Below are 26099 nucleotides of genomic sequence, written 5' to 3'. Positions count from 1 at the left end.
GAATTAGCCGTTGGTTCTGTTTATGACATGGTAGGACGAAAAATGCCGGTCACGTAAAAAATACCTTTTTGCCAGATCGACAAAAATTAATCATTATTAATGTCGATTTTATATCAAACCTAAAAACACATTCCAACATATATCTAACTAATATACTTCTTAAAGGTGGTTCAATCGAGTTTTTTAACTTTTGCTTTTCAACAAAAAACAGCAATCGATTTTTTTTACCAACTTTACCTGGAAGAACGCTTACAACGTTCCGGTCCCTGGCCGTGTGGATGTCAGTTTTAATTTCCTCCTCGGTATCCTGCGGTTGCCAATGGACTGCCTGGCGGTCATTTTGAATTTTGGCAGCATCGTCATTGCTCGTACTTTCTTCCTTCAGTGCTGCCGGTTGGTGGTGATGATCGCTGGAGTAAAAGTAGACACTGCTTTTGACCGATGGCAAAACGAATGACCACAGCAGAGAAAATCCCTGAGCTGCATGAATTGGAGGAAAAACGAAAATTGAATGAATAACATTGAGATGCTGGATGATTCGGTGGGGCCCGGCAAAACTGGGAGGTATCAAATTTCATTAGCAGTTCGTTGCGGAAATGTAGAAGCAGCACATTTTTTTGGCACAAGGACAACTGTGACGTGAAGCATTGATGATAAATTTAGACCGTTATGACAAGAAGTAAGCGCACAATTTCTGATGCTTTTTGCTCTCTCATCGTTTGATCTCAATTTTCGCCGTCCACAGGTCCATGTTGACCTTTCGGGGGGAGGAAGTTTTGTTAAATGGGAATTTTCCCATTGGTGCACCGCCCAATTTGTGCTGTAATTACGAGTTTGCTCCGCGACCGGTAAGCTCAACAAGCGATGTAAATGTAAAACAATTATTTTTGTTTTTGAATGCTTCCGTGATTAATTACAGCGAAATGAGTAATATTCATATTACCAGGAGCCATTAATACCAGCATTATCTTTTCGTTGGTGGTAAAATTGTACCGGGGGTAAAGCACAACAAGTGCCAAAATAATACGATGTTCAATAAACAGAGTCCTTAACATAACGTTTGTGGAAATTTTTTCTTAATAATAACCAGCTTACTATAATACGCAACTTATAAACGAATCTTTGTTTACAAAAATGCCAGTAAAGGTTGAACACGAAAATATCCCAACACACTAAAATTTATTTGATAAGCATAGGTGTTTTCATTTTCATTTGCTTACACCATGGTGTCACCGAAACAACTGCATCGCGAATGGATGCGGCACGCGCGCCGTGAAAATCCCGAACTATCCGCTCATGACTTATACAATGATGAGTTCTGGAATGATTTGAAAAACGTCTGACTATCAACTGGAAACCCGGAAGCGACAGAAAAGTAAAAGTAATTGAAATCCTGAAACTTCAAAAGTGTGAAACTTTCAAAAGTGTTGGATATTTTCAAACAGAACTTGAAGTTGTCGAAAAATGCGGTGAAAATGGCAAGATTTTCGCAATCCTATGTTCAGAAAGCCAAGTAGAGTTCGAATTATAGAACTTTCAAACCGTAAGTTGTACCGGACCACAACGCGAAGAATAATATAGAAGGAAATAAAGGAAAAGGAAACTGTACAAGAATTTTCTGGTAAAATAAGTGGTAGACAGAAAAACAAAATTTTATTTTTCATTCCTAGAAATAAACGACAAACCGAAGAGAGGTAAACTAGTTATTTCCTCTCTAAAAACAAACATAGGGGGAACTGTACAGAAAGCAAAAGTGGGATAGAATGGTGCATGCCATTAATTGCCTAAAATCGCAGAAACTATTTTATGAAATTATGAACACTCTTTTGATTATGATGTAAACAAACAAGCATCCAAACGCACCAAACACACTAGGTAGTATTCAATAAAATTAAAGGATTTGCTGCGATTCGGTTCCATATGTAAATAATCATGATTTTCCCATAAGCTTTTACCACTAGCCAGTATGCAAATTTTAATAGATATTTACTTTATCTAATTGATAGACAATCATACTCCATGATATATCTCAAAAACGGCATTAGTTATTTATTTATTTATTTATTAGTTATGCACATTTTTCATGTATACAGTCTTTACTGATTTTATCTACTCCTCTAAATGTTTTCGGTAGATATATTTAGAATGCAGACAAATTAGAAAATAAACAAATTGCTCAAAAATAACAGAAATAAAAAAAAAATGTTTTTATTGATTACTAGCTGACCCGACAAACTTTGTATTGCCACAAATTAAACTGTGTTGTACATAAATCGTTAATCTCGAATGACCTTTGTCACAATCTTGAGTTTTGCAAGTTTATGGGGAGTTCATGGGTATTTTAATATACAAATTTTCCTCACAGTAAATTAGAAAACAACTCCCCCATTGCTTAGTCTGATAAAATAAAGCGGATAGCATTTAAATATTCGCCATCATTACAAACCATTTCGCCGAATACCATTTTGCGGAACACCAATTCTCGGTTGACCATAACGCGGAATATAGAATTTCGCAGAATACCATTTCGCGAAAAACCTTACGCGGGATGTACCATTTCACGGAAACCCTATCCGTAGAAAGTACCATTTCGCAGGGGTGACCAAACTGAAGGAAAGTAATCTAGAAGGAAAGTAAAGTAGATCTAGGAAAAGAAATAAACCTAGATAGAAGTGGTCTCTACGGGGGGCTGCCCCCCGCAGTGGCCGGCGCTTCCGAAGGCAGGTCCCCGACAACACTCGCGGCCTGTGGCCGTCTCGCGCTGAATTATCTAATGTTACTATTGATAGTTTTGGTGGTCTTGTTTTTGATTAATGTTTTATGAAAGAGTGTAAAATTTCTTGAGTTCGATTAGTTTTTGAGTTACGCAAAAATTTCTGATTTATTTGTGTGATAGTCCTTATCCCCCAACCACAGGGGTGAGGGGTCTCAAACCATCATTAAAAAAATCCTGCCTCCAAAACCCCCCACATGCTAAATTTGGTTCCATTTGCTTGATTACTTTTCGAGTTATGAGGAAATTTGTATTTCATTTGTATGGGAGCCCCCCCCCTTCTAAAGTGGGGAGAAATTTCTATTCACCATAGAAAAAATTCTTGTCTCCAAAAATATCCATATGTCAAATTTTGTTCCATTAGCTTGATTAGTTCTCGTGATATAAGGAAATTTGTATTTCATTTGTGTGGGAGCCCCCCTCCTAAAAAGGTAAGGGGTCTCAATTCATCATAGACAAAATTCATACTTCCAAAAACACCCACATGCCAAATATGGTTCCATTTGATTAATTAGTTTCCGAGTTATGAAGAAATTTGTATTTCATTCGTATGTGAGCCCCCCCTCCTAAAGCGGGGAGGGGTCTCAATTCGCCACAGAAAAAATTCTTGTCTCCAAAAACACCCACATGTAAAATTTTGTTCTATTTGTTTGATTAATTCTCAAGTTATGCAGAAATTTGTGTTTCATTTGTATGGGAGCCCCCCCCCCCTCTTAGTGGGAGGAGGGGTCTCTAACCATCATAAGAACCTTTTCTGGTCCCAAAAACCCCTTTATGCAAATTTTCACTCCGATCGGTTCAATAGTTTTCGATTCTATAAGGTACATAGAGCAGACAGAAATCCATTTTTATAGGTATAGATTTGTATGGGAGCCCCCCCTCTTAGTGGGGGGAGGGGTCTTTTGCTATCGAGAGAACCTTTCGTAATCCCAAAAACCCCTGCATGCAAATTTTCACGCCGATCGGTTCAGTAGTTTTCGATTCTAAAAGGAACATAGGGACAGCCAGACAGACAGAATTCCTTTTTTATAGGTATAGATTTTCTCCGACTTAATTCAAATGTATTTTCAAAATTTTCAATTTTTTTTATTTTAATTTTTCAAATTATTGCTATTTGACGCTTGGGGTTCTCCTCTTATTTTTTTAATTTCAATTACTGAACCGATTTTATTGATTTCAATACCAAGTAAAAGGTATTTTAATTAAATTGGCCTTATTTTTCCTTATTTTCAAAAAAGAACATTGACTGGAGTGTAAAAACTATCGAGCCATTGCATTGGTCAATTCTGTCTATAAGGTACTTTCCCGTATCCTATTCTGTAGACTGATGAGACCGTTAGCGGAGTCTTTCGTCGGCGAGTACCAAACTGGGTTTCATGAGAGTCGTTCCAGGATGGATTTATTTCGTGGCCTTCCGTAATATCCCACTTCTACGGTACACTAATTGGGCCGACAAAAAGGCGGTTTTCAGGCGTTTTCGGCTAGATTATCCCGCTACTTTGGACCTATAAGTATGTGTTATAAGAAAAACTGGGTATGGAAGAAAATTATTTAACGTTCAAGAGCAAATCTTTTAAACAGGGGTAAGGCATGCCCAAGGGAAATCTATTTTCACCTGCTCCACCAGCTCTCTTAAGTCAAACTTAGAAAATTGTTTGAATGAAAGAAATCTCCTACCAAACTGCTGGTGGCGATTTGTGGGCGATTTTTTTTGTATTTTTATTGAAGCTCTAGCTGATTGCCCGATTTTACTCGGGGCCCTTCTGTTTCTCAGTTACTTGTACATCTGTTATTGTAACGAAAATTCTCATAATGCAAGAAACAAAACCATTTTTCTTCATTTGAATGTTGCTACTCCCATTGCCAGTTCCTGTCTTGTTGTCCCCCAGTCACTTGTAATTCTGTCTTCTTCTCGGTAATCCCTATAAATCGACACAAAGCTTATTCACGTTTTTGAAGTCTCCCCTTGTTAATGGCCACACTATTCCCCCTTTCAGAAATCCAGCCACTTGTACAACTGCTAAAGTTCCAAATGCAAAAGATATGTACCCCTTACTCATTTGAACCTTCCTCCCCGCTTGTAAGAGACCGTCTTCCTCTTTTGTCAACCCCCCTGCGCTGATTCTTTTATGTCAAAAAACATTTGTTTAACAAACAACATTTGATGAAGAACCGTCCAGGCTCTTCGGAATTATGGCGGAACATATATTCATATTCACGTTCCTCGCCTCGCCCCCGCCTTCCCGGCTTCTTCCTAATTAGCTCTCCCTTCTGTCACGTAGCTAATTATGCATCGGTTGACTATATGACAATTTCTATAATGGAAACAAAATAAAGTTTTGTTTCATATATCCCTCCTCGGTGGAACCCCCTCTTTCTTATAGTCACTTGCACAACTGCAGTCGGACTAAATGCAAGAGAAATGCAAATCTACTTATTTGGACCTTCCCTTCTTGTTAGGGACCACCTTTCTTTTGTTAGCTGCCCTGTGCTGATTCTTTAGCGTCAAGGAGCAATGCGGCCTCACCCCCCGTTAGGGACCCCCCCTTTGTTAACCTTCCAGTGCTGATTCCCTTATACCAAGTAACATGTATGCCAAGTTTGATTAAAAACCGTCCACGCGTTTCGGAGTTATGACCCCCTCCCCCCCCCTTTTTGTTAGGGATTCCCCCTTTTGTCAACCCTTGCTAATGATTTCCTTATGTCAAGTAACATGTGTGCCAAATTTGGTGGAGAACGGTCAAGGTGTTTCGCACTTATGGCCAACTCCATCTTAACGACCCTCCTTTTGTCAACCCCCCAGTGCTGATTCTCTTATGTCAAAGAACATGTGTGTCAAGTTTGGTGGAGAATGGTTAAGGCGTTCTGCAGTTATGGCGGAACATACATACTGTTCGTTAATGTTCGCAAGACCGTTAGATTTATGTTTGAAGTAGAACAGAATGGCAGAATTCCATTTCTAGATATTGCTTAGAAAAGAACATTTGGAAAAATGGTACAATCCCTAAACTTGCCATAGCGACGTCCGGCAATAGACTGCCGGTTAGTAACGCACTAACTGAGTAGATAACAGTCTATCTTCTCGGCGGCAGAAAAACTAGCAGTCGTGCAAAAATAATTATCGTTGGCGGGGCGAGGGTATGGTGCGTTTGAATAAAGATAGAATTTGGCGAAACAAAACTATTAGATCACTTAATGTAAGGGTGTGACAGTAGTTTAGTTAGTAAAAAATTCGGGTACCAACCGAAAAAGCGTGGGTGCGAGCGCCACCCGACATTGAAGAACCCTATATATTTTTGGTTTATACTTTCCGAAAAAAAATTAAAATGAATTATATTTTTGAAAACGTCATGCTAAAGGATACAGTTACCCAATAGGTATAGAAAGTATTTACAACGCTCACTCAGATTAATGGAGATCTGTTGAATACGATGCGGTTTTTGGATATTATCTACACCAGTAGAAACAACCAACTCCAGATCAGATTGGGGTTCACTAAAAACATTTGATTTGTTAAACGGCGCAGAAGTTTACAAAATTGCTTGTAGCCACGGTGAAAAAGTTTACATTGGGCAAACTAAAAGAAATTTAGGTATCCTTTTTAAGGAACACCTCCGAACCAAACACCTCATATTACGATTGTAAATTTTTTGCTTTATCAGTTATTTATTCGAAGAAAATTACATTAATGCTGAATAGTTGAAAATTTCAACTAAAGCTTACTTTGAATACAAGTTAATGATAATTTCGGCCTTATCTTCTTATATATAAAAGAGGAGCGTAAAAGTTCGACCGCGCATCACTTGAGAACGGAGTGTCCGATTTGCGCCAGCTTTTTTTATTGTGTTCATTTTCCCCACCGCAATGTTTTTACGGCGAGAAAAATCGAAAAATTTACCTGAAAGATTAGAAAACTCAAAAAATTAGTTTTCCATATAAAAACCACAGCGCATTGCAAACGCCATGACAGTGTTTGCTGCGATCATCGTTTGATTTCTAGCAGCGCTGTTTCCGTGTTCGTCGTCTGGTAAAAAAACACGTTGTTGCCTTCAATGAAATCGCCAAATGTAACAATGCTATTAACAATTTTTATGCTCTTGCAATTTCTAAAAATAACTTATCATTAAGTTACAACTTATTGATAAACCTAAGAACAAGTTTAAAACGTCAATAAAAAAATTCACTCATTTAATTAATTCGTGTATTCATTTATCGAATTTATGAAACAAACTCAAAACTGTTATATGCCTTTTTACATCATATGCTTATCTAGAAGATCCAATACAGGTTTAAGCACTAAATTGACTAAATTTCCAGTTCCCGATCATCAAATGAAGAATACATGTCACATATGTAGTAAAATAGAGTTTCCAGCAATTCAGCACCAAATCTATTGTGAAAGTACTGATGTAAATGAAAATTTTACTACAGTTCATAATTAATTACCCGTTTTATTTCGTATTGCATCCCTCAAAAGTATACAAAATTTCACAAAATTACGCTTCTGTGTTAAATTATTTTAGAGCGTGAAATACCAAAGGAACTAAGAGAGCAAAAATGGATTTAAAGCAAATGTGTATGTACTTTTATTAGCATTTTCATATATTTGACGAGACGGTTAGAAATCAAATTAACAATTCAATTCATTTTGTGGTATAATGAAGTCATCTTGATCAGTAAATTATTACTAAAGCAATTATTTCGGCTAATTCTTACCCATCAATTTACAAATCTATTAAAAACAAGAATCATATGCCTATTGACATCGAATACATATCAGAATATTGAATTGAATTTTAAATTATCAAGGAATCCCAAATGAACCACTGATTGTGATGAAGGAAATATGCTTGAATATCAAAAAATTGTTGGTTAACTTAAGAACCAGCATACAGAATAACAAGATGATAATGGGACGAATTCCTAAAGTAAAAAAAAAATTTGAGGGCATTTAATGGAACAATGATATATTTCAGCATCAATTAAAATATAGTTGGTGGTGTAACGATTATGTTCTCAGTAAGGTTTTAACTAAACATTGTCTATAATTAGAAATTCAACTGTAGCAGACGCAATTTGGCGCTGTTTAAGCCATCGAATTCACTTTTACAAATAATAAGTTAACAATCAGTTGGGTTTATAAGACAAGACTCGACGTAACTTCTACCAACACAACCGTTGGGTATTGGGAACTGACAAACTAACTTTTACACCGACATGTTTCCAACGTGGATGATAATAATTTTTGAGATTTTGTCAAATTTTCGTTTCTTGCTAATGGCTTAATACGGTTGTTAGATATACACGTTCTCTGAAAATCCGATGTTTATCGACTACATCAAACGTTGGAATCCTCAAAAAATTACGAAATTCTACCGTTAGTACACTCCTTTTTCTTAAAACCAGCAGCTCTCGTAGTTCGTCTGAATTTTATAATCTGAAATATTCAGTCTAATTTGTGGCAGTACGAAGTTTGCCGGGTCCTCTAGTTATTTATAAATATGTTAGCTTTGAGGTACAATGCTGGTCTGACAATCCCGTCGTCGTATGTTCGAATCTGGAGTTAATAGAATCGTTGCACTAATCCGGTAATTGCCCTGTTCCAAAACAACCGGCTGCGTAGTCGCGAATAAAGAAGGGTCGAGTCTCAAAGACGTTAATATTCAAGGCTTTGTTTATTTATAAATATAAATGATGAACGCAAGTAAGCTGATATAGTATCGTATTAACTATTTTCTTCTTTCTCATTCGCAGGTAAAATATCTTCTTGGAAATACTCGGAAGTATTGGAATGCATCAATTGGGATGGACTCATATCATATGAATAGGCTTTTGTAGTTAAGGTATGATAAATATTCCTGTGATAACACTAGTGGACAAAATCAGATTAGTTGTTTTAACCAAATTTGGAAGTAACAACGATTGAATATGATCTGTATTTCAAAAAAACAACCCTCTTGCTATCATAGCAAATTTACGTTTCATGAAACTAACTCAGCCATGGGCTAAAATTATTTTTCAGAAAACTTGCCTACAAACCTAAAGAGCAACCATGAGAAACCCATTTTCGTCCGCCATTTCTAGTGTACCTTTTCTGATATGAAAAGTGTCCCTATTTCTTTCAACCGCTTCTTAAATTTTGTTTACGAAATGGTCAAAGCTTTTTCGCTATCCAGTTTTTTTAAATGCAGTAGTGATGCATTTCCTTTCAGCTTAAAATTGAAGGTGGCAGCTGTCGAGCAATTTTAATGTTGCACAAAGTTGCGAACCAGGCTAAGTATTTGACCATTCGTTATCGGATAGCTGAGTCCCACTCCATTCAGCTGTTGGCCGATTTCAATGTCTTGCAAAAACTCTTTGCATCTGTATTTGATTTATGAATAATTTATCAAATTATATTTGCATTCAATAGCAGAATTTCTACAGTTTTCTGCAATAAAAAAAGAAATATTTCGTTCCCGACAGGCAGTAAAATATTGCATTTCTACTGAAGTTCAATCTGTGCAATGATAGGTTTTTTATAGTTAACAGTTGACTGAATTTAAAAGAGAGTGAATCAGAATATAGTGAACAGCACGGCAGTAAAATCATAGAAATGTACCATATAATTTAGATTCTTCATAATGCCGGCAGCAAATGCAGTTCACTTTTCTACTGTGTTTCCACATTCTAAGAATGATATAACATTGATTGATTAAGCAAGTTTTCTGAAGAAACCGCTATTATTTATTCTTATCAATATTGAGTTAATTCGAACCAACAATATCCGGCTATAAATTTCCGCAAAACAACCTAGCCAACACGTACGAAGAGAAATTATTTCAACCATTAGCTGTTTTTCACGTTTCTCAATCTTGTGATACAGCAAGATTACAGTCGTGCGAAAATGGGTTTCCTTTTACTGTAAACAACAAATCTTTGCCGTGCCGTGGCGTCCGTCCGTTGGCGTTGGTCCATTGATTAGACCGGTGGTTGCGGTCCTCGAGGGTGTCCGCCGCAGTAAATCTCACTTACCACCCAGTGTGATGTAGTTAAGCTGCCGCAGGTCCATGGCTTCGGTTGACACCAGCGCCTGGCCGATGACGCTTGCCAAAAACCGACCGCTCAGCACCGCCGCCCGGGTATTGCCCGTCACTTGTTGATACTTGTCGCGGTCGATTTTAGCGTATATGTACGTGTAGTATGCTACCTCGGCGGCCATGTACGTTCCGTACAGCACCTGGATCACCTGTTGATGGGGTGTAATGGTGGGGAAGAAAAGTTAAATTGAAAGATAGAGTGGTTGAGAAAGGACACGGAGCAAGCAAATTTGTGAGTGCTTTCGTGATTGAACGTATGGTAGTGGTGGGTTTCTTTCTTACTTAAATGAAGTGATAACATGTAACTACGTTATTTGTCATTTAATAAACGACGTGAAAATTATCTATGTATTCGCTAAATTAAAAAGTAAATGGTGATGTATGTATAGTAAATGTGATTTACTATAAATAGATTTAACATTAACTGTGTGTGACTGCAAATAAATTATTCCTGAATATATCTTAAAATTTCAGGAAACCACATCTCAGCTGTAGGTTCCACAACCTATTCGTAAGATATTCATATTACTCTTTATGTAAAAATCCTAAGTAATAATGTAATAACATTGTGATAACTTGTAAATTTATGCTTGAATTGAAATTTTTCAATTGTGATAAGTTGAAAATTTTATTCTTAGTATCCATTATTTCATTTACTTGTTTTAAACAGAAACATTTTTCTGAAAGCTGGAAGCATCCTTCAGTGGTTTAAAATGAGTTTTTATTTAAGCGTTTAAATTTTCCCGTTTGGAGTTGGAACGGAACTAATTAATATCGAAATAAGGTATACCGGGGATATTCGAAGCGCATTTCCACATCAAACTATGAATTCAACTCTTTAAATATTTTAAATGATGGCACACAAATCGTTACCCTGCGTTAAATCTGGGTTCATGGCTCAAGACCGTTTAACTTGTGGTTTTCTAATCATGATCTAAGTTTGATAGATTTAATGCAAGCGCTGATATCAAACCATTGTCCGTCAAGTGTTAAATTAAACTGTAGCTGTCACGCAGTTTTAGTGACTAGTCTCGAAATATCGATATTTCTCTGTGAAGTTTCCAGCACTTTGCATAGTCAACATTCAATAAATAACACAAAGTTACATGTTAATTAACAAACAAGATTCGCGCTACTGGTTGAAACTGTTAACACACAAAAAAAAAATAAACCTAACTGAATGTGGTGATCATACAACCTAGCGAAATTCGTGAGTATATAGAGCACTTAAACGAACTAACTTCTCCTTCTGCCTTTCAACAAAGCAAAAATAAACGCTTTATCGTAAACCTGCAGAGCTGAGGAGAAAAGATATCAATCACTGAGTATTTACGTCTAAGAAACTCGCTGTTTACAGCCCAACAGTATCAAGAAAACAGCCTGCAGTTGATGTTGTTTTCGAATCATTGCTCATAAAGATCATAGTTGGCATAGGGCCGAAGGCGGCCCCAGCCTGCAAGCCTGACAGAATTTACCACAAAAAAAGCACTAGATTTGCTAGATTTGCAGATTGTAATCGCGCGCTTTTGAGCCTCAATGCGAACAGATATTTAAACCAAACCATAAGAAAACATCACATTGGCCCTGGTGAAAATGTGCATTTGGAAACAAGTTACAAATACAAGAACAAAACTATCTGTCCTGTTACCGTATGAGCCAAACAGAATGCTGCATTAACGAGTCGTTCAGCGTTCTTCTGAAAGTTTTCCCATCGAATAATTGTTAAATTAACGCTGACGGATGTGTTAACGCAACATTATGTTTGGTCTTTTACAGAAATCAAGTTTTGTTTTTATTTCCAACCTTTCCTCCACGTTAAACATATTTTACCAATTCGATCCTATTTTATCGGTAGCACATCGTTGCCACTACACAATACATTCTCTTTTTACTACTCTTCCAACAAAATGGCAACGTACGCATACATATAGAAACATATTACAACCGAACACTACAGCTGTGGCACTATAGTTACTATATATAGTTCGGCGGATAGAAAATCGGGAGCCAAATAAACGTCAAAAGCGGAGCCAAAAGCTTTTCAAAATCCAAAATGCAGGAGTAATGTTAAAAAATACACTTTATTTTCATAGAACTAGTCATTTTTAACACTCGCCAGTGATTATTTTTCGTAAAAACCTGCACATTTCACCATAATTTCAAATTTAATTTCATAAATCAGGGATGCCAATTCGCCTGGTTTTCTATCCGCCGAACTATATATATAGTAACTATATGTGGCACCTTTCTCCAACATAGATACCGAACTGGTCTAGGTTTAATCGTTGTACGTAAAAAATCTTCGGCCTGTTGGGTCGAGGAGGTTTTTTCACTTTTTCTGGCGTGCTTTCCAAGTAGGGTAAGAAACGAGTTAAGCAGTGTTACCTATTTTAATCAGTTGAACATAAATGATCCGAAAATGCACTTTTTTATTCATATTTTCAAAATCTTTTGATAGGATCATCTTCACAAATCACTTAACCATACATTTGATTCACACAAACACAATTTACTGGGTTTCCGACAAGAAATATGATGAATTAAAAATTGTTGTCCAAAAACGTACATTTTTCAGCTGCTCTTCAGCAATCGCCACCTCGCTACTAACGAATTTATCAAATTTTCAGCACTGATTACAACCATTCTGAAAGTCAAGCACTCAATATTTAATGAACGGGACACTACGTTGACATAAAAATAGTTTTTGTAGTCAAGCACTCAATTGTCACATACCATATTATTCAGTCCCTTTTTTTCTATTATCTAAGGCTTTGTCACTAGCCAAAAGTTTTATTATTTTCTAACAAAACTGAAAACAAATTCTGAATTGACGGAACCTGTTCACCACTAGCAGCAGCTGCAGCACAACTGATGAACTATCGTGTTGCCAAGACACTGTTTCGGTTCTGGAAATAAGAATTTTAAGTTTGAAATTAACTGAAACCTCCTATGGTGAAAACGTGGTTCAATACTTTCAAGAGAAATGTATGTTCATAATTAATTTTTCTTTATTAAAAACAACACAAAAGACAGCTTTTTCAATAATTTTCGAAGATTTTCTCAGTGATTTAATAAAGCAACGATGTGTTTCAATGTTATTTGCTTTGACAACACTGTTCTGAGTCAGATCGTTTGTACTGCTATATGTTTACCTCTTTTGTTCTCCCACCATCCTTATGAACAGCGAGTGAGACGTCAAACTCGCAGTTTCTCATAAGAACACCAGAGAATAAAAGAGACGACGAATACCGTTTGCCGAACGGTGCGGTGAGTGTATGCCCCGATAAACAATTTAGACAGATGGCATTTTACGCATCTATGCCGATACGCTATGCCGATTACGCATCAGATGCCGATTAGTAGGTCGTGGATAGGAACGCGAACTTACTGAATAGGGGGAAAAGTTCGAGGGATTTTTTAAGGGGACGTAAAAAAATTCATATTTCAGCATTGCTTAAAAAAGCACCTTGCGGATGAAAATGGGTTCGGTCTGTTCAAAATTAGTTCCGCCGCTCCAACTTTTAAAGCGAAAAATCAAAAGTTTAGCTCAACAATAGTGTCTTCCAATGGTAACAGCTTGAAGAACTAAAGATAGCAAGAAGATTGGTATGCTGATATCCCCCACTTAGTCAACCCATCGCTTGTAATAAGGTAAAACAATCAGTGACCCGCTTAGACTGCTTAAAACTAGTTCTTTATCCTACAGACTGGTCTAGGTTTATTTGTCGTATCGTAAAGAATATTCGACCTGTTGGGACGAGGAAGTTTTTCCACTTTTTTGGCGTTTTTCCAAAGCACCGACATTAACCCATTATGACCCGGGTATACCTAAATTTGGACCAAATGTAGAAACTCTGTAATCTATTATATTATGGCTCGAATGTGTCGGGAAACGCAAACTCGTCATTTGGAATGGTTTTAAGGCCAAGATATCGCCGGTTTAATATTTCATAGGCTCAGTTTCAAACAAACAAATTATAAAGTTGATTACAGATTTCTTATCGAATTTTGTGATAGACTCTACATATAAATATCAATTTACTTGTTAGGTAATGTTTCATCACGAAATGTAGACTTTTTCATGCGTTTTGGGGACAAAGTTTTTTTCGCCATTTTTTCAACTTTTTTTCCGCCATTTATCACAACTTTGCACTGTTGAAAATACAGGTTATTGACAGATTATCTCACACACACATCAGATTGATGTTTTATCTCTGTCGTAGTGATATATTAACAATGCTAACTATTGAAATTCAGCAGTAAACAGGTTTTGAAGACGAGGTATGATATATCATACGCTAGGACATAATAGGTTAAATAGGTCTGGATATAGTCTTCGTAAAGAATCTTTAACCTTTTCGGATAGGGAAACTTTGTCACTTTTTTGACGTAAGACTATGTCTCTCAGGAATGTAGCTGGTACAGGGGGTAGTTCTTAAAATCAAAAAATGCGAGCGTCAAGAAAAAATGAAAGATTTCAAACGCTAATAGCTTCTTCTTCTTCTTCTTCTTCTTCTTCTTCTTCTTCAGCATAGAGCCACCCCAAGTAGCACACGTTGTCACAATTGAGTCGCAGCGGCTGATATGCGACAAATTTAAATGTAAAACTTCGGTTACAGTAACCTAAAATATAACAGTTGTGTAACCAAAATAGCGCAACTTATGTAACTAAATATGGTTACATTAACAGTTACTCAATAACCAATATGTAGCATGTATAGTTACAAAATGGTTAATATTGAAGTTACACATAAACTGTAAATTGACTTTCAATTGGTGGCAAATTAGTTATCATGAAACTTTTCTTGCAAAGCGAAAACAATGTAGCAAGTTTATTATTTCAATTAATGGCTGTCAACGTCAAGTAGTAAATTTAACTGTTGAATATAGGAGAGTGTATAAATTTCGCTTGTTGCATGATGCATTGTTCATAGATACGGAAAAAGGTGTTTTTTAGTGATTGTTGTGAAAAGAAAGTGTTAATTTAATATCAAAGAATAGTTTCACTTTGAATAAAACAGTTTACCAGCAGTGTTAATCATAGAAGGTTACATTTCAGTTACATTCTAGTTGAACGTAACCTTAGCCTTCGACCTGGTTACACTATCGGTTACGGTAACCAATATTAAATCTGTTGTGGTCACTAATTTCTTATGTCGTCATTTCTAAGTTACACTGTAACCTATTTCCATTGCCGGTTTCGTTTCGATGTAACTTGATCGTTTTGACGTTTGAGAATAATCAAAATTTGTTTACTTAATACCAATGTTTGTACGGAGAAGATTTCAAGTACCATCAATTAAGTAAATAAACGCATTTACAAGAGCATTTTACAACCCGTGTGCCAATTGTTTATCTATACCATTAGTAAAATTCTTGAGATCTAGTTTTTGCTCCGTTGTGTTTGCAAGGAACAGTGAACAAGTGGTTGCGGAAATGTTACTAGCCGACTTTTTTTGACGTCGTAACTGCTCGTAACGGAAAATTAACTGTTTTGCGACCAGCAAGTTGATGATAGTTCGAAAAAAAGGTTTCAATTTGGTCATTTGGTAACTACCTGGTAACTTTTTGAGATTTTTGTCACTAGAAAACTAAAAAGTAACTATTTTTAATTTTATGTAACCTAACTCGTTACAAGTATCCTAAATGTAACTGCTGTGCAACCTTTTTGTATTTTTTTTATTTTTATATTAGTTACATTAGATTAGTTACAAGTGCTACTTGGGACTCTCCGCTTTCAGCTTGTACTCCAGTTTGTGAGCGGTCATCTTTTCTTTTTGCCATATTGCATCCATATACTGCAAGAATTTCTTCGGAACTCTTGTCTTGCGCGGAAAGTCTGTGTTTTGCACTCAAAGCGAGAAAAATTAGCGACTGTCTTATTCGAGAATAGTTTTTGAGCGCTTCATTTACTGCTTTGCGTCAGTAAGTTGCATGCAATTCTTGACATTATTTCATTTGTATTTCTGTTAAGTATGCATCAAGCTGTATAGTAGAGTGTCGAAAGGAACCAGTAAGATGTCGAGGACGTTAGCAAATTGATATTTTAACTGACTGTCCAGATGTTAGTTATAAGACAATTATACTTCAAATCAATCTATCACAATGAATGATGCTATCAACAATTTCGTGGAAATTGACGAATGCGAATCACTGTTGTAAATGATAAGCCAGAATAGTTGAATTTGTTTGAGAAACCCCACTGGTGTTAGACACAATTGTAGAGAATTGTTGTGATTTTCTCGAAATATTTTCAACCCCAAATAAGAGGGGTTTGTGGAAACAACCTTTTTTGCCAGACTTTGAGAGAAGATATAGGAATCCCCGAGGATTCAAAACTGACTCATGGAAATTTCTAATTCGCTTGTGAGGTTTCTCAAACAAACGACTCAGTTATTAATTTTTTCGGTTGAACCGCAGTTGTAAGCAACCTCCTTAAGTAAGCTAACTTCGTCAACTGCATAGCAGCAATACCAGTTTTAAACCGGTTACTTAAAGTTTGTTAGTGCTACAAGTCATGCAAAAAATGTCAAAATACGAAATCATACAGTAGGTCATTCCACGACATGTGTCCGTGTAATCGAAATTCTCGGATTTTTACAAAATTTGGCCAGAATGTGTTGTTTTGGGTCAAAAAGCAAAAATCCCAAGTTTGGTTCCGATTGGACTCCTCCTCCTTGCATGGGAGCCCCCCCCCCCCCTTTTATAAGCTAAAGCCTTGTTTTCGTCAAATCCGCTTATTTTCTTTTGCTTACATCTCCGGAAATATTAAGTCTAGTAAGACACTATTTTTACATTTTCAAAGAAAATTATCCAAGGAATTCAAAAAAATGCTATTTTTTAGCACCAGTGCTGCCAAATATTTTTTAATTCGCTTGGAAAACTTAATTTCTCTCAATGATCTCAAAAATTCCAACTTCATCGTATTCCACAGATTATTTTACATACGTATCACTTATCGTCCCGAGGTATTCCTTGCCGATCCAGAGATACAGCGTTATGAAGCAAGCAACCCCCAATTTCTCATGTAAAACGAAGAGCAAAATTACTTTTTCATGAAACAGTGAGTCTCAATGCAATGTAAAAATACTGTGCCCTTTGCTTTTTGACCCAAAACGAACTATTTGACCGAATTTGGCAAAAATCCGAGAAGGTCGATTACAACTACAAGTTTGTACTTATTCTCGGTCACTTGACGCGGAATGACCCGTATATAAACAGATTGGGATAAGACATGAAGGGGAAAAAGCGAAAAATTTGATAAAGGAGAGTCATTGAAGCAACGCTTATTAGGTTCGTAGTTCGCTCATCTCTACCCAAGCTCCAGTGGTATTTGGTCTTCCGAGCAGTTTCTAAATAGATTGACTGAAAAGAAACTATGGTTGCACTTAGTAGGAACATACCTTTTTTGTGGTTCATCCTTTGAGTTTGAATCACCGTAGATTCTTGGATGCAATAAAATTGGGGTCAGAGTGAACAACATAAAATTGTTGAGCAATGACTGTTCGCTAGCCTTTCTTCATGGTCATGAAAAGAATTCCTAGCATAGTTATGAAGTATAAAGAGCACGAAAAAGCAACACTTTTAAAGTATTTCGTTTGAATTTCCACATGACGTTAAATAAACAAAATCCTACCTATGTATGTACCTGTGTGTCAATTTCAAACTGCAATCACATTCAGTAACTGCAAAAACAGGTGACAGCAAAAACAGCAACCTTCTCCGCGTTCCAGGTAGCCCCGCTGTTCCTTACTCCAAACCCAGCAGCAGCAGCAGCTTGTCGTTCGCGCACAAAGAGTATAAAAACTCCGACGGGAAATGGCAAATGAATCGTGCTTGATTTTGTTTATTTGCTGGCTGGCCCTCGGCTCGCAACTTTTTTTTTCTGTGCTGTGCTCTTCGAAAGCAGATTTTTTTCAGTACCCTTGAGCGCATCACAGTACACCGAGCCTGTCAGAGTCTATGGGATAACCGGTAAACAACGAAATGGGAAAATATCCGCACTAAGTATATAGTGGAAGTAGTTTTGCGCTCCACTGCCACTAGTCACACAGTGCAGTGGCGGGAAAACTGTTGAACTATTTGCCAAAGGAGGTACACAGGATTTTCTAATGTGTTTGCCTGTCTTAATATTTCTTTTTCGCACTGGATTGAGGGATGGCTTCAGCTGGAGCTGGCACACTTTTGGGTTGCGATATAATAACTAGATAACACTGATAAAGTCATAAAAAGCGTTCCGAGTCGGAAGGAAAAGCTTGTGTGACATTCGCGAAAAACGTGATCAGCGTCACATAAACCATAAAGGATCATCGGTTTGATGACATTACTTGCGAAAGAACTTTAGTACCGAAAGCGGGTACTAAACTTTTTCGGGTTTTGTTTATTCTCTATGCTAATTCGTAAATTTTACTGTCCGAATGATGTATGTCACTGACTGCCAAGTTTGGTAGACATCATGCTACGATTATGTCTCAATTTTAATACTTTATGAATAAACAAACAAATGAGAAAGAAAATGAAAATAGTATGGAGGATTAACCACAACTATAAGCAAAGTAACAATCTAGTCAAGCTAAGTTTCTTGGAATTAGATTTTAGAGAAACGTAACATAACAGCATAAATTCAATAACACTCTTGATAATGTACAGATTTTACTTACTTTTTGCAGGTGTGCCATTCGTTATTACTTTCAAGTCACTTGCTAATACATTAAGTTTTAATGAACCGTAGTTGATGATGCACACTGCGGACAAGTTGGTGCATACCTTGCTTGTCAGTAGTTATTTTCCTTTCACTCTTTCATGCGTTCATTTGAATGAGGATAGTTATTTATGGCATTGCTGAATAAAGCAGAACCATCCAGAATAAGGAAGTTTATTTTACATAGTTTACGTCTTTTAAATTTCGATTTAGCTGCATGATCTCGAATGTGATTCACTATTAACATATTGAAATGTATCCACTGACAGGAATCAAAGCCTTATAATGTAAAAGAGCCACATTTTTCAATCTGCAAGTTATTTTAATACCGATGGTTACATTTTACATCTTTCACGGTACTAACAAGCAATTATATTCTCATTGAAATTCAGCTTTATCTTTTGATCAAATTTCAGTAGCAGTTCTGTAATGTCCAAAGTCAGGTTCTAGTAAAATTTCTTCGTTTTCTTGGAGATATAACTAAAATCTGCATTTTGTTTTAATCCCAATAAATTTTTCCCCCAGAAAAGGATTCACCGAAATATCTCTTAAATTTTATGCAGGCGGCCCTCGGTAGGTACATGATTAAGTTTTCATCGATTTTTGCTGGTCTGCCCGTTTCCACCCGTTGAAAACATTCCCCCATCCCATAGCCATTCAATTTGCCGCGCGATTGTGTCACCCTACCGTGATTGAATAAATTAAATTCGTATTAACTCGCCTCGCGTCACCTCGTTAGCTTTACTGATGAGCGAAACATTTCCGCATTTTTGCTTTCAATTTCAATCTCCAGAGACTTGCACATTTTCAATCGAAAGATGATTTTGGATTATGCTAAAATCAAAGCAAATGCTTCGTATATGCCATATTTTACTTCCAAAGTTCAAAGTTAATAGACTTCACAATTAGCTTTTATTACTTTGGAAGCCTATTTTATTTAGTAGATTAATTCAGACCCATAAAGATTAATTTCAAAATAACGAAGTGATGTCCTTCAGTATAAATTATTGATAAAACGCTATGTAAGGAACGCATCAAAAAATGCCTTTTGTTATCAGGAAATCACAAATATCCGTAGATATGGCATCTATGCGGCTGAGAGAAAGCTGAAACAAGCGATAGTCCAAATCTGCAACACTACAGTGGAAGCAAAGGTTCAAACCCTACCGACTGCGCCATTGTCGTGGCCAACCATTTTGATGGCAATTGAAGCAGTAACAAAAAGGACTTCCAGCCGTGTTAACTAAAGCCAACAGAACGATTACACGCCTTGCGGACCATCGCACAATGGCGCAAAGCTGGCCGAAAGTCAAAAATAGTATTGGCAGAAGGCATACGCAGTCGTGAGCATCTGCTTATCTGCTAACTCCAGAAAATGAAGGTTGGTTGAGGTTACATTCAGGAAGTGTGATGGCTTAAAATGGGAGAACGCAAATTTCGGGCAGTAGATCCTACTGCGGACACAACATTTATTGTGAACGGCAAAAAAGCGGAGCGTGGGATCGGTTTAGAATTAAATAGGAAACGAATGATGAATGTCCCAACAAATGAAGGTGTAGGTCCCTCACTGACCTGCGTGAGGATTAAAGGCTTATTCTTTAACAACCTTCCGCTCAATGTGTACACACCGACGATCGACAAATTCGAAGACGTGTGAGACGAGCTCCATGGTTATCAGCACCAGAAGTTAGGCTCCCAGTTGGTCTCGAGCTACAACACTAGTCATTAGTCATTAGAGTCTATAGGATTTGTGCTCTAGCCCCCAACCCTGCTAACACAGTTGTTATAAATTAGTTGTTACAACCGATATGTGACTAATTTCAGTCGTAAATAAGTTGTTGCAACCAGAAGTGCGCAAAGTGTGCTGCTTGGGAACGTTGTAAACCTTCCAGATTTGTGAAATAAAATTGCACTCATTGAGAAAAACACGCGAATGTAGTTGACTAACCAAACTATTTAACTTTGACAAACTTTAACAAAATTTAACAAACGTTTAACTATTCGAATGCCACTGAAAATTAATATTTTTTAGATTCCATGGAAAATTTCCTTCGAAAGCGTGAAAATAATTTCTTAATACTTAATAGATAAAAAACAGATATAAAAATAGAATAGAATGGAATAGAATACAATAGAGTAAGGTACAGTAAGTAAAGTAGAGTAGAGTAGAGTAGAGTAGAGTAGAGTAGAGTAGAGTAGAGTAGAGTAGAGTAGAGTAGAGTAGAGTAGAGTAGAGTAGAGTAGAGTAGAGTAGAGTAGAGTAGAGTAGAGTAGAGTAGAGTAGAGTAGAGTAGAGTAGAGTAGAGTAGAGTAGAGTAGAGTAGAGTAGAGTAGAGTAGAGTAGAGTAGAGTAGAGTAGAGTAGAGTAGAGTAGAGTAGAGTAGAGTAGAGTAGAGTAGAGTAGAGTAGAGTAGAGTAGAGTAGAGTAGAGTAGAGTAGAGTAGAGTAGAGTAGAGTAGAGTAGAGTAGAGTAGAGTAGAGTAGAGTAGAGTAGAGTAGAGTAGAGTAGAGTAGAGTAGAGTAGAGTAGAGTAGAGTAGAGTAGAGTAGAGTAGAGTAGAGTAGAGTAGAGTAGAGTAGAGTAGAGTAGAGTAGAGTAGAGTAGAGTAGAGTAGAGTAGAGTAGAGTAGAGTAGAGTAGAGTAGAGTAGAGTAGAGTAGAGTAGAGTAGAGTAGAGTAGAGTAGAGTAGAGTAGAGTAGAGTAGAGTAGAGTAGAGTAGAGTAGAGTAGAGTAGAGTAGAGTAGAGTAGAGTAGAGTAGAGTAGAGTAGAGTAGAGTAGAGTAGAGTAGAGTAGAGTAGAGTAGAGTAGAGTAGAGTAGAGTAGAGTAGAGTAGAGTAGAGTAGAGTAGAGTAGAGTAGAGTAGAGTAGAGTAGAGTAGAGTAGAGTAGAGTAGAGTAGAGTAGAGTAGAGTAGAGTAGAGTAGAGTAGAGTAGAGTAGAGTAGAGTAGAGTAGAGTAGAGTAGAGTAGAGTAGAGTAGAGTAGAGTAGAGTAGAGTAGAGTAGAGTAGAGTAGAGTAGAGTAGAGTAGAGTAGAGTAGAGTAGAGTAGAGTAGAGTAGAGTAGAGTAGAGTAGAGTAGAGTAGAGTAGAGTAGAGTAGAGTAGAGTAGAGTAGAGTAGAGTAGAGTAGAGTAGAGTAGAGTAGAGTAGAGTAGAGTAGAGTAGAGTAGAGTAGAGTAGAGTAGAGTAGAGTAGAGTAGAGTAGAGTAGAGTAGAGTAGAGTAGAGTAGAGTAGAGTAGAGTAGAGTAGAGTAGAGTAGAGTAGAGTAGAGTAGAGTAGAGTAGAGTAGAGTAGAGTAGAGTAGAGTAGAGTAGAGTAGAGTAGAGTAGAGTAGAGTAGAGTAGAGTAGAGTAGAGTAGAGTAGAGTAGAGTAGAGTAGAGTAGAGTAGAGTAGAGTAGAGTAGAGTAGAGTAGAGTAGAGTAGAGTAGAGTAGAGTAGAGTAGAGTAGAGTAGAGTAGAGTAGAGTAGAGTAGAGTAGAGTAGAGTAGAGTAGAGTAGAGTAGAGTAGAGTAGAGTAGAGTAGAGTAGAGTAGAGTAGAGTAGAGTAGAGTAGAGTAGAGTAGAGTAGAGTAGAGTAGAGTAGAGTAGAGTAGAGTAGAGTAGAGTAGAGTAGAGTAGAGTAGAGTAGAGTAGAGTAGAGTAGAGTAGAGTAGAGTAGAGTAGAGTAGAGTAGAGTAGAGTAGAGTAGAGTAGAGTAGAGTAGAGTAGAGTAGAGTAGAGTAGAGTAGAGTAGAGTAGAGTAGAGTAGAGTAGAGTAGAGTAGAGTAGAGTAGAGTAGAGTAGAGTAGAGTAGAGTAGAATAGAATAGAATAGAATAGAATAGAATAGAATAAAATAGAATAGAATAGAATGCCGGGGTCAGTCCCGGCGTAGTGGTTAGCATTGACGCCTCTCACGCCGAGGACCCGGGTTCAAATCCCAACCCCGCAGAAGTCACGAATGACCCAAAACTGGTTAAAGTGACTATAATCTAAACAAAAAAAATAGAAGCAAAAAGATGGAATATAATGTGGCAAAAACCAGTCTTGATTTTGAAATCGCATCTTTCGTGAGAAGGTTCAACTGGCACCAAAATGGAGATTTTTACTTTCTTGTCTAAAATGAACAATGTGACTAAATTTGGTTCAATTCCGAGAAAGTCAGTTACACGGGGATCGGATACTTCGCGAGAAATAAACCATACTTATTTTACAGTAAAATTCAAGCAAATTTACCGTTCAATAGGATGTCAAATGTCTTGAAAAAGGTAAGGATACAGTTTTTGTTCATCTGTTTAGTTTGAACTGTTTCTATTCAAAGCTTCATATGTTTGCAACTTTGAACAATCAGAATATACGCACCTGCAGGGCAGCCAGTGAAGTAGTCCACAGCATAAGCGACCATAATGCAACACCGACGCAGGCAGAAAATATTATTACGATCTTGTACCTGGCGAGGAAATTTAAAAAGAAGGAAGTTATATCGGGGTTTTAACAATTTTGATTATTTTACTGCTAGAACGCCGCATTTAATTGCTGTGATAGTTTGTATGCATTGAACATATTTGAACCTACTAAGTTTTCATTCTATAGATGCACAGCACGACAGGATGATGTTAAAAGCTTATAGGTAATATTAGAGCGGTTTCCCAGAGATATACTCTTGGTGAATATATGCGCCTTTATAGGAAAGGCAACAGGCAACAGACGTTATTATTGTCTGGTGCTAAAAAATTGATGAAAGCAAATGGCTGTTTTGTGCTTGTTTGTTCGGCTCTGAGGAACTTCAACTACCATAAAGTCACTGAATATGGATAATGTGTCCATTCGGGTTCGAAATTAAATTATTTGTGATGTATCATGTAGCGAAGCAATATTATATATATTTCACATGCTTATAGTACAAAGCTTTTCAAAGACTACCAAAAGTGCAGATTGTTTTCTCTATTATTTACAATACGAAATTCGATGATAGATATAAATAAAAAATCAATAATTGAATTTATCAGTATTCGTACTAGTATTTCGAAAAATCTGAGCACTTTTTACAATGTTACCAAAAAAAAATCGTAATAAATTCGTTCAGAAACTTCAACGCTCCTGGTTCATTATTCAGAGTTACAATTCTATCGTTGATGCGGTTACGCTGATGTTGGTGTTATGGAAATTTCAAATCATGAATATGTTATCCTCCGAGCAAAGGTGTGCTTCCAGCGACAAATATATGCATCATGCAACAGTTCTCTATATGCTTCCATTTAGGACACTTATATTTGCGGCAATCACACATCTGCATAGTGTGGCGCGGTGTAAAGCTCCGACTGTCGAGAATGGAACTGACGGTGCGCGAGATTCCGCAAAATTGCGGCAGAATGAAAAACTATGAATAAATCCGTCGCGTCGTTAGGACAGACATACCTATACATATAGTGTACTGGTACAAACAAATCACATCACATACACACTCGAGGCGTGGGTGTAGATTTAGCAGGATGCCGAATTTCAGATGCTTGCTGCTCAGTCATGCAAATTGAACCAGAACAAATGGTACTGAAGCAGTCATTAATGAAGTAATTTTATATGCTTGGAAGGTGGTTGGGAAATGAAAGAAGCATTGATTTGAAAATTGTTTCTGATATAAGAAAATTTATTGATGACTAGATTTACATTGAATCATGTAAATTTTATATTATCGATCTCGACTTAGGTTAGTAACAGAAAAATCTCAACAGTATGTTTAATATTTTAAACTAGCACGAGAAGATCGTACCAGTATAGATGGCGAGAAAAAAGTGCACCCAATTATTTGCCTGGCTAACGCGAACAACGTGCACGATGCTTCTTGGCGAAATGTCAGCACTTTTGCCGCTAGCCTGGAACCAAAAGTAAAGTAAAATATATCCTAACAGAATTTATACTATCTTTCCGGAACAGAATGGAGTGTCAGCCATCGAAGTAAAACGCTGACTTTATCGATGAGTACTTCCTTGCCAGCTCTGTCTGCTCTGCTTGCAATTGATGGTGTGCAGCAAGACTCGAAAATTGAGCATTTAATCAACTGCAGTGCTTGGCATCGAACTGACCAATATTGAAGATGGCATATTGCTATTGAGCTGTGGTTTGTGGATTGTTAACTCGTTCTCAATTGAGCCAAAAAACATTACGTTTAATTGGCTTATTGTTGGAAGCATAAACGTTATAGCATCTGTCGAAGAAGTCAGAATTTATTTAAACTTTTATACTGCTCATTCGACTCACTTTGATTTACCAAAAATGATTTTTTACGATTCAAGGATAAAGCGATTTAACGACGTGTGCACTATATCCTTTGTAGTGATGTTCTTACCTATTATTTTTGTGCTGGTGAAATCTTTTGATGATTGCTGATATCTTTAGCAAACAAGCTATTAACAACGAATGAGTTTATTTATGAAAAACTAGGAATATGTAAAACCGGTTATTGGTCTTTGGGAAGTCTTGAAGACTTCTTTCGAAATTTTCATACGTGCTGTTAAACTCCTTAATATTATAATTTTCGCACTTTGTTATTCGTTAACTGTCACAGTTATGTAAGCGATGACAATGAGAAAATATTTCGATTTCTTTTTCCCGAACGCAAAAGCTACGTTAACATGGATGCAGGAAATTTGCACAAGGTTCATTTAGCTTCAACCTTTTAATTTCAGCAGATCATCATAATTTCAAATGCGAACCCAACTATGACGAATAATATTCATTATTCATTCAGTTTCAAAAATGAAAGAATTTCTGATTTCCGCAGGATTTTATAGGAAAATTAACCTCTGGATAGCGGGAAAATAGCCTATCTTGGTCTTGGTAACACTGCATTTACACGCTGTTAGATGTAATGTAAATAATAGTTGCTATTAGATTTGACATACACATAATCTTATTTCTCAAATATTTTCACTACAGAAATTAGACATAGTCACAAAAGACTACCATAAGTATAAATCTTGTCGAAGAAGTCACTAGTAGACTTTTTCATTTTCAACCAACTTATTCTTCGAAAAGTAGTAAGAAGAACGCCAATAGCGACATCCCGGGATACAATCCCGTTAAAATCTTGCTGCAATTGAAAACTCGAAGCAAGGGAATCTTTCAAACTAACAGTTGATGGAAACTCACCGACAATGCACCAACTGTTGCTAATGAGTTCAATAGATTTTTTAGTACGATAAGACCTTAACTTGCTTCTACGATCAATAGCCATAAAGATATAAATAAACTTCGGACCTTATCTCCAAACAGTTCGATCTTTCTACGACTCTACACAGAGGAAGAAGCTACAGTGTTGATTCACTAGCTGAAATCCAACAAATCCAGTGGACCGGACGATATTCCATCACCTTTCATCAAAACTCATCATATGTTCCTTGCCATTCTAATGCGTGACGTCTTTAACGAGTGCCATCGAAACGGGCCATTTCCCCCACTGTCTGAAAAATGCGAGAGTAACTTTTACCTTCAAACGAGGCAATAAATTGGATGTGATTAACTACCGACCGATGTCAGTTCTTTCAGTCTTAAGCAAGATTCTACAATA

At 36.9% G+C, this 26099-nt stretch overlaps 1 protein-coding gene across 1 annotated transcript in view; it reads right to left on the bottom strand.

Moving 5' to 3' along the window:
• Positions 1-26099, bottom strand: part of LOC128736376 (folate-like transporter 3) — a 47390-nt gene that overhangs the window by 1399 nt on the left and 19892 nt on the right. Inside the window, exons 2-4 of the mRNA XM_053830851.1 lie at positions 22895-22982; positions 9788-10001; positions 238-480 (exon numbers count right to left, since the gene is read on the bottom strand). Of these exons, the coding sequence (XP_053686826.1) occupies positions 238-480; positions 9788-10001; positions 22895-22982 (545 nt within the window). The remainder of the gene's footprint in view (positions 1-237; positions 481-9787; positions 10002-22894; positions 22983-26099) is intronic.

Source organism: Sabethes cyaneus, chromosome 2, assembly GCF_943734655.1.
Source record: "Sabethes cyaneus chromosome 2, idSabCyanKW18_F2, whole genome shotgun sequence".
NCBI lineage: Eukaryota > Metazoa > Arthropoda > Insecta > Diptera > Culicidae > Sabethes > Sabethes cyaneus.
The sequence above is the reverse complement of the archived record's forward strand: the minus strand, read 5'-3'. Positions and strand labels throughout refer to the sequence as shown.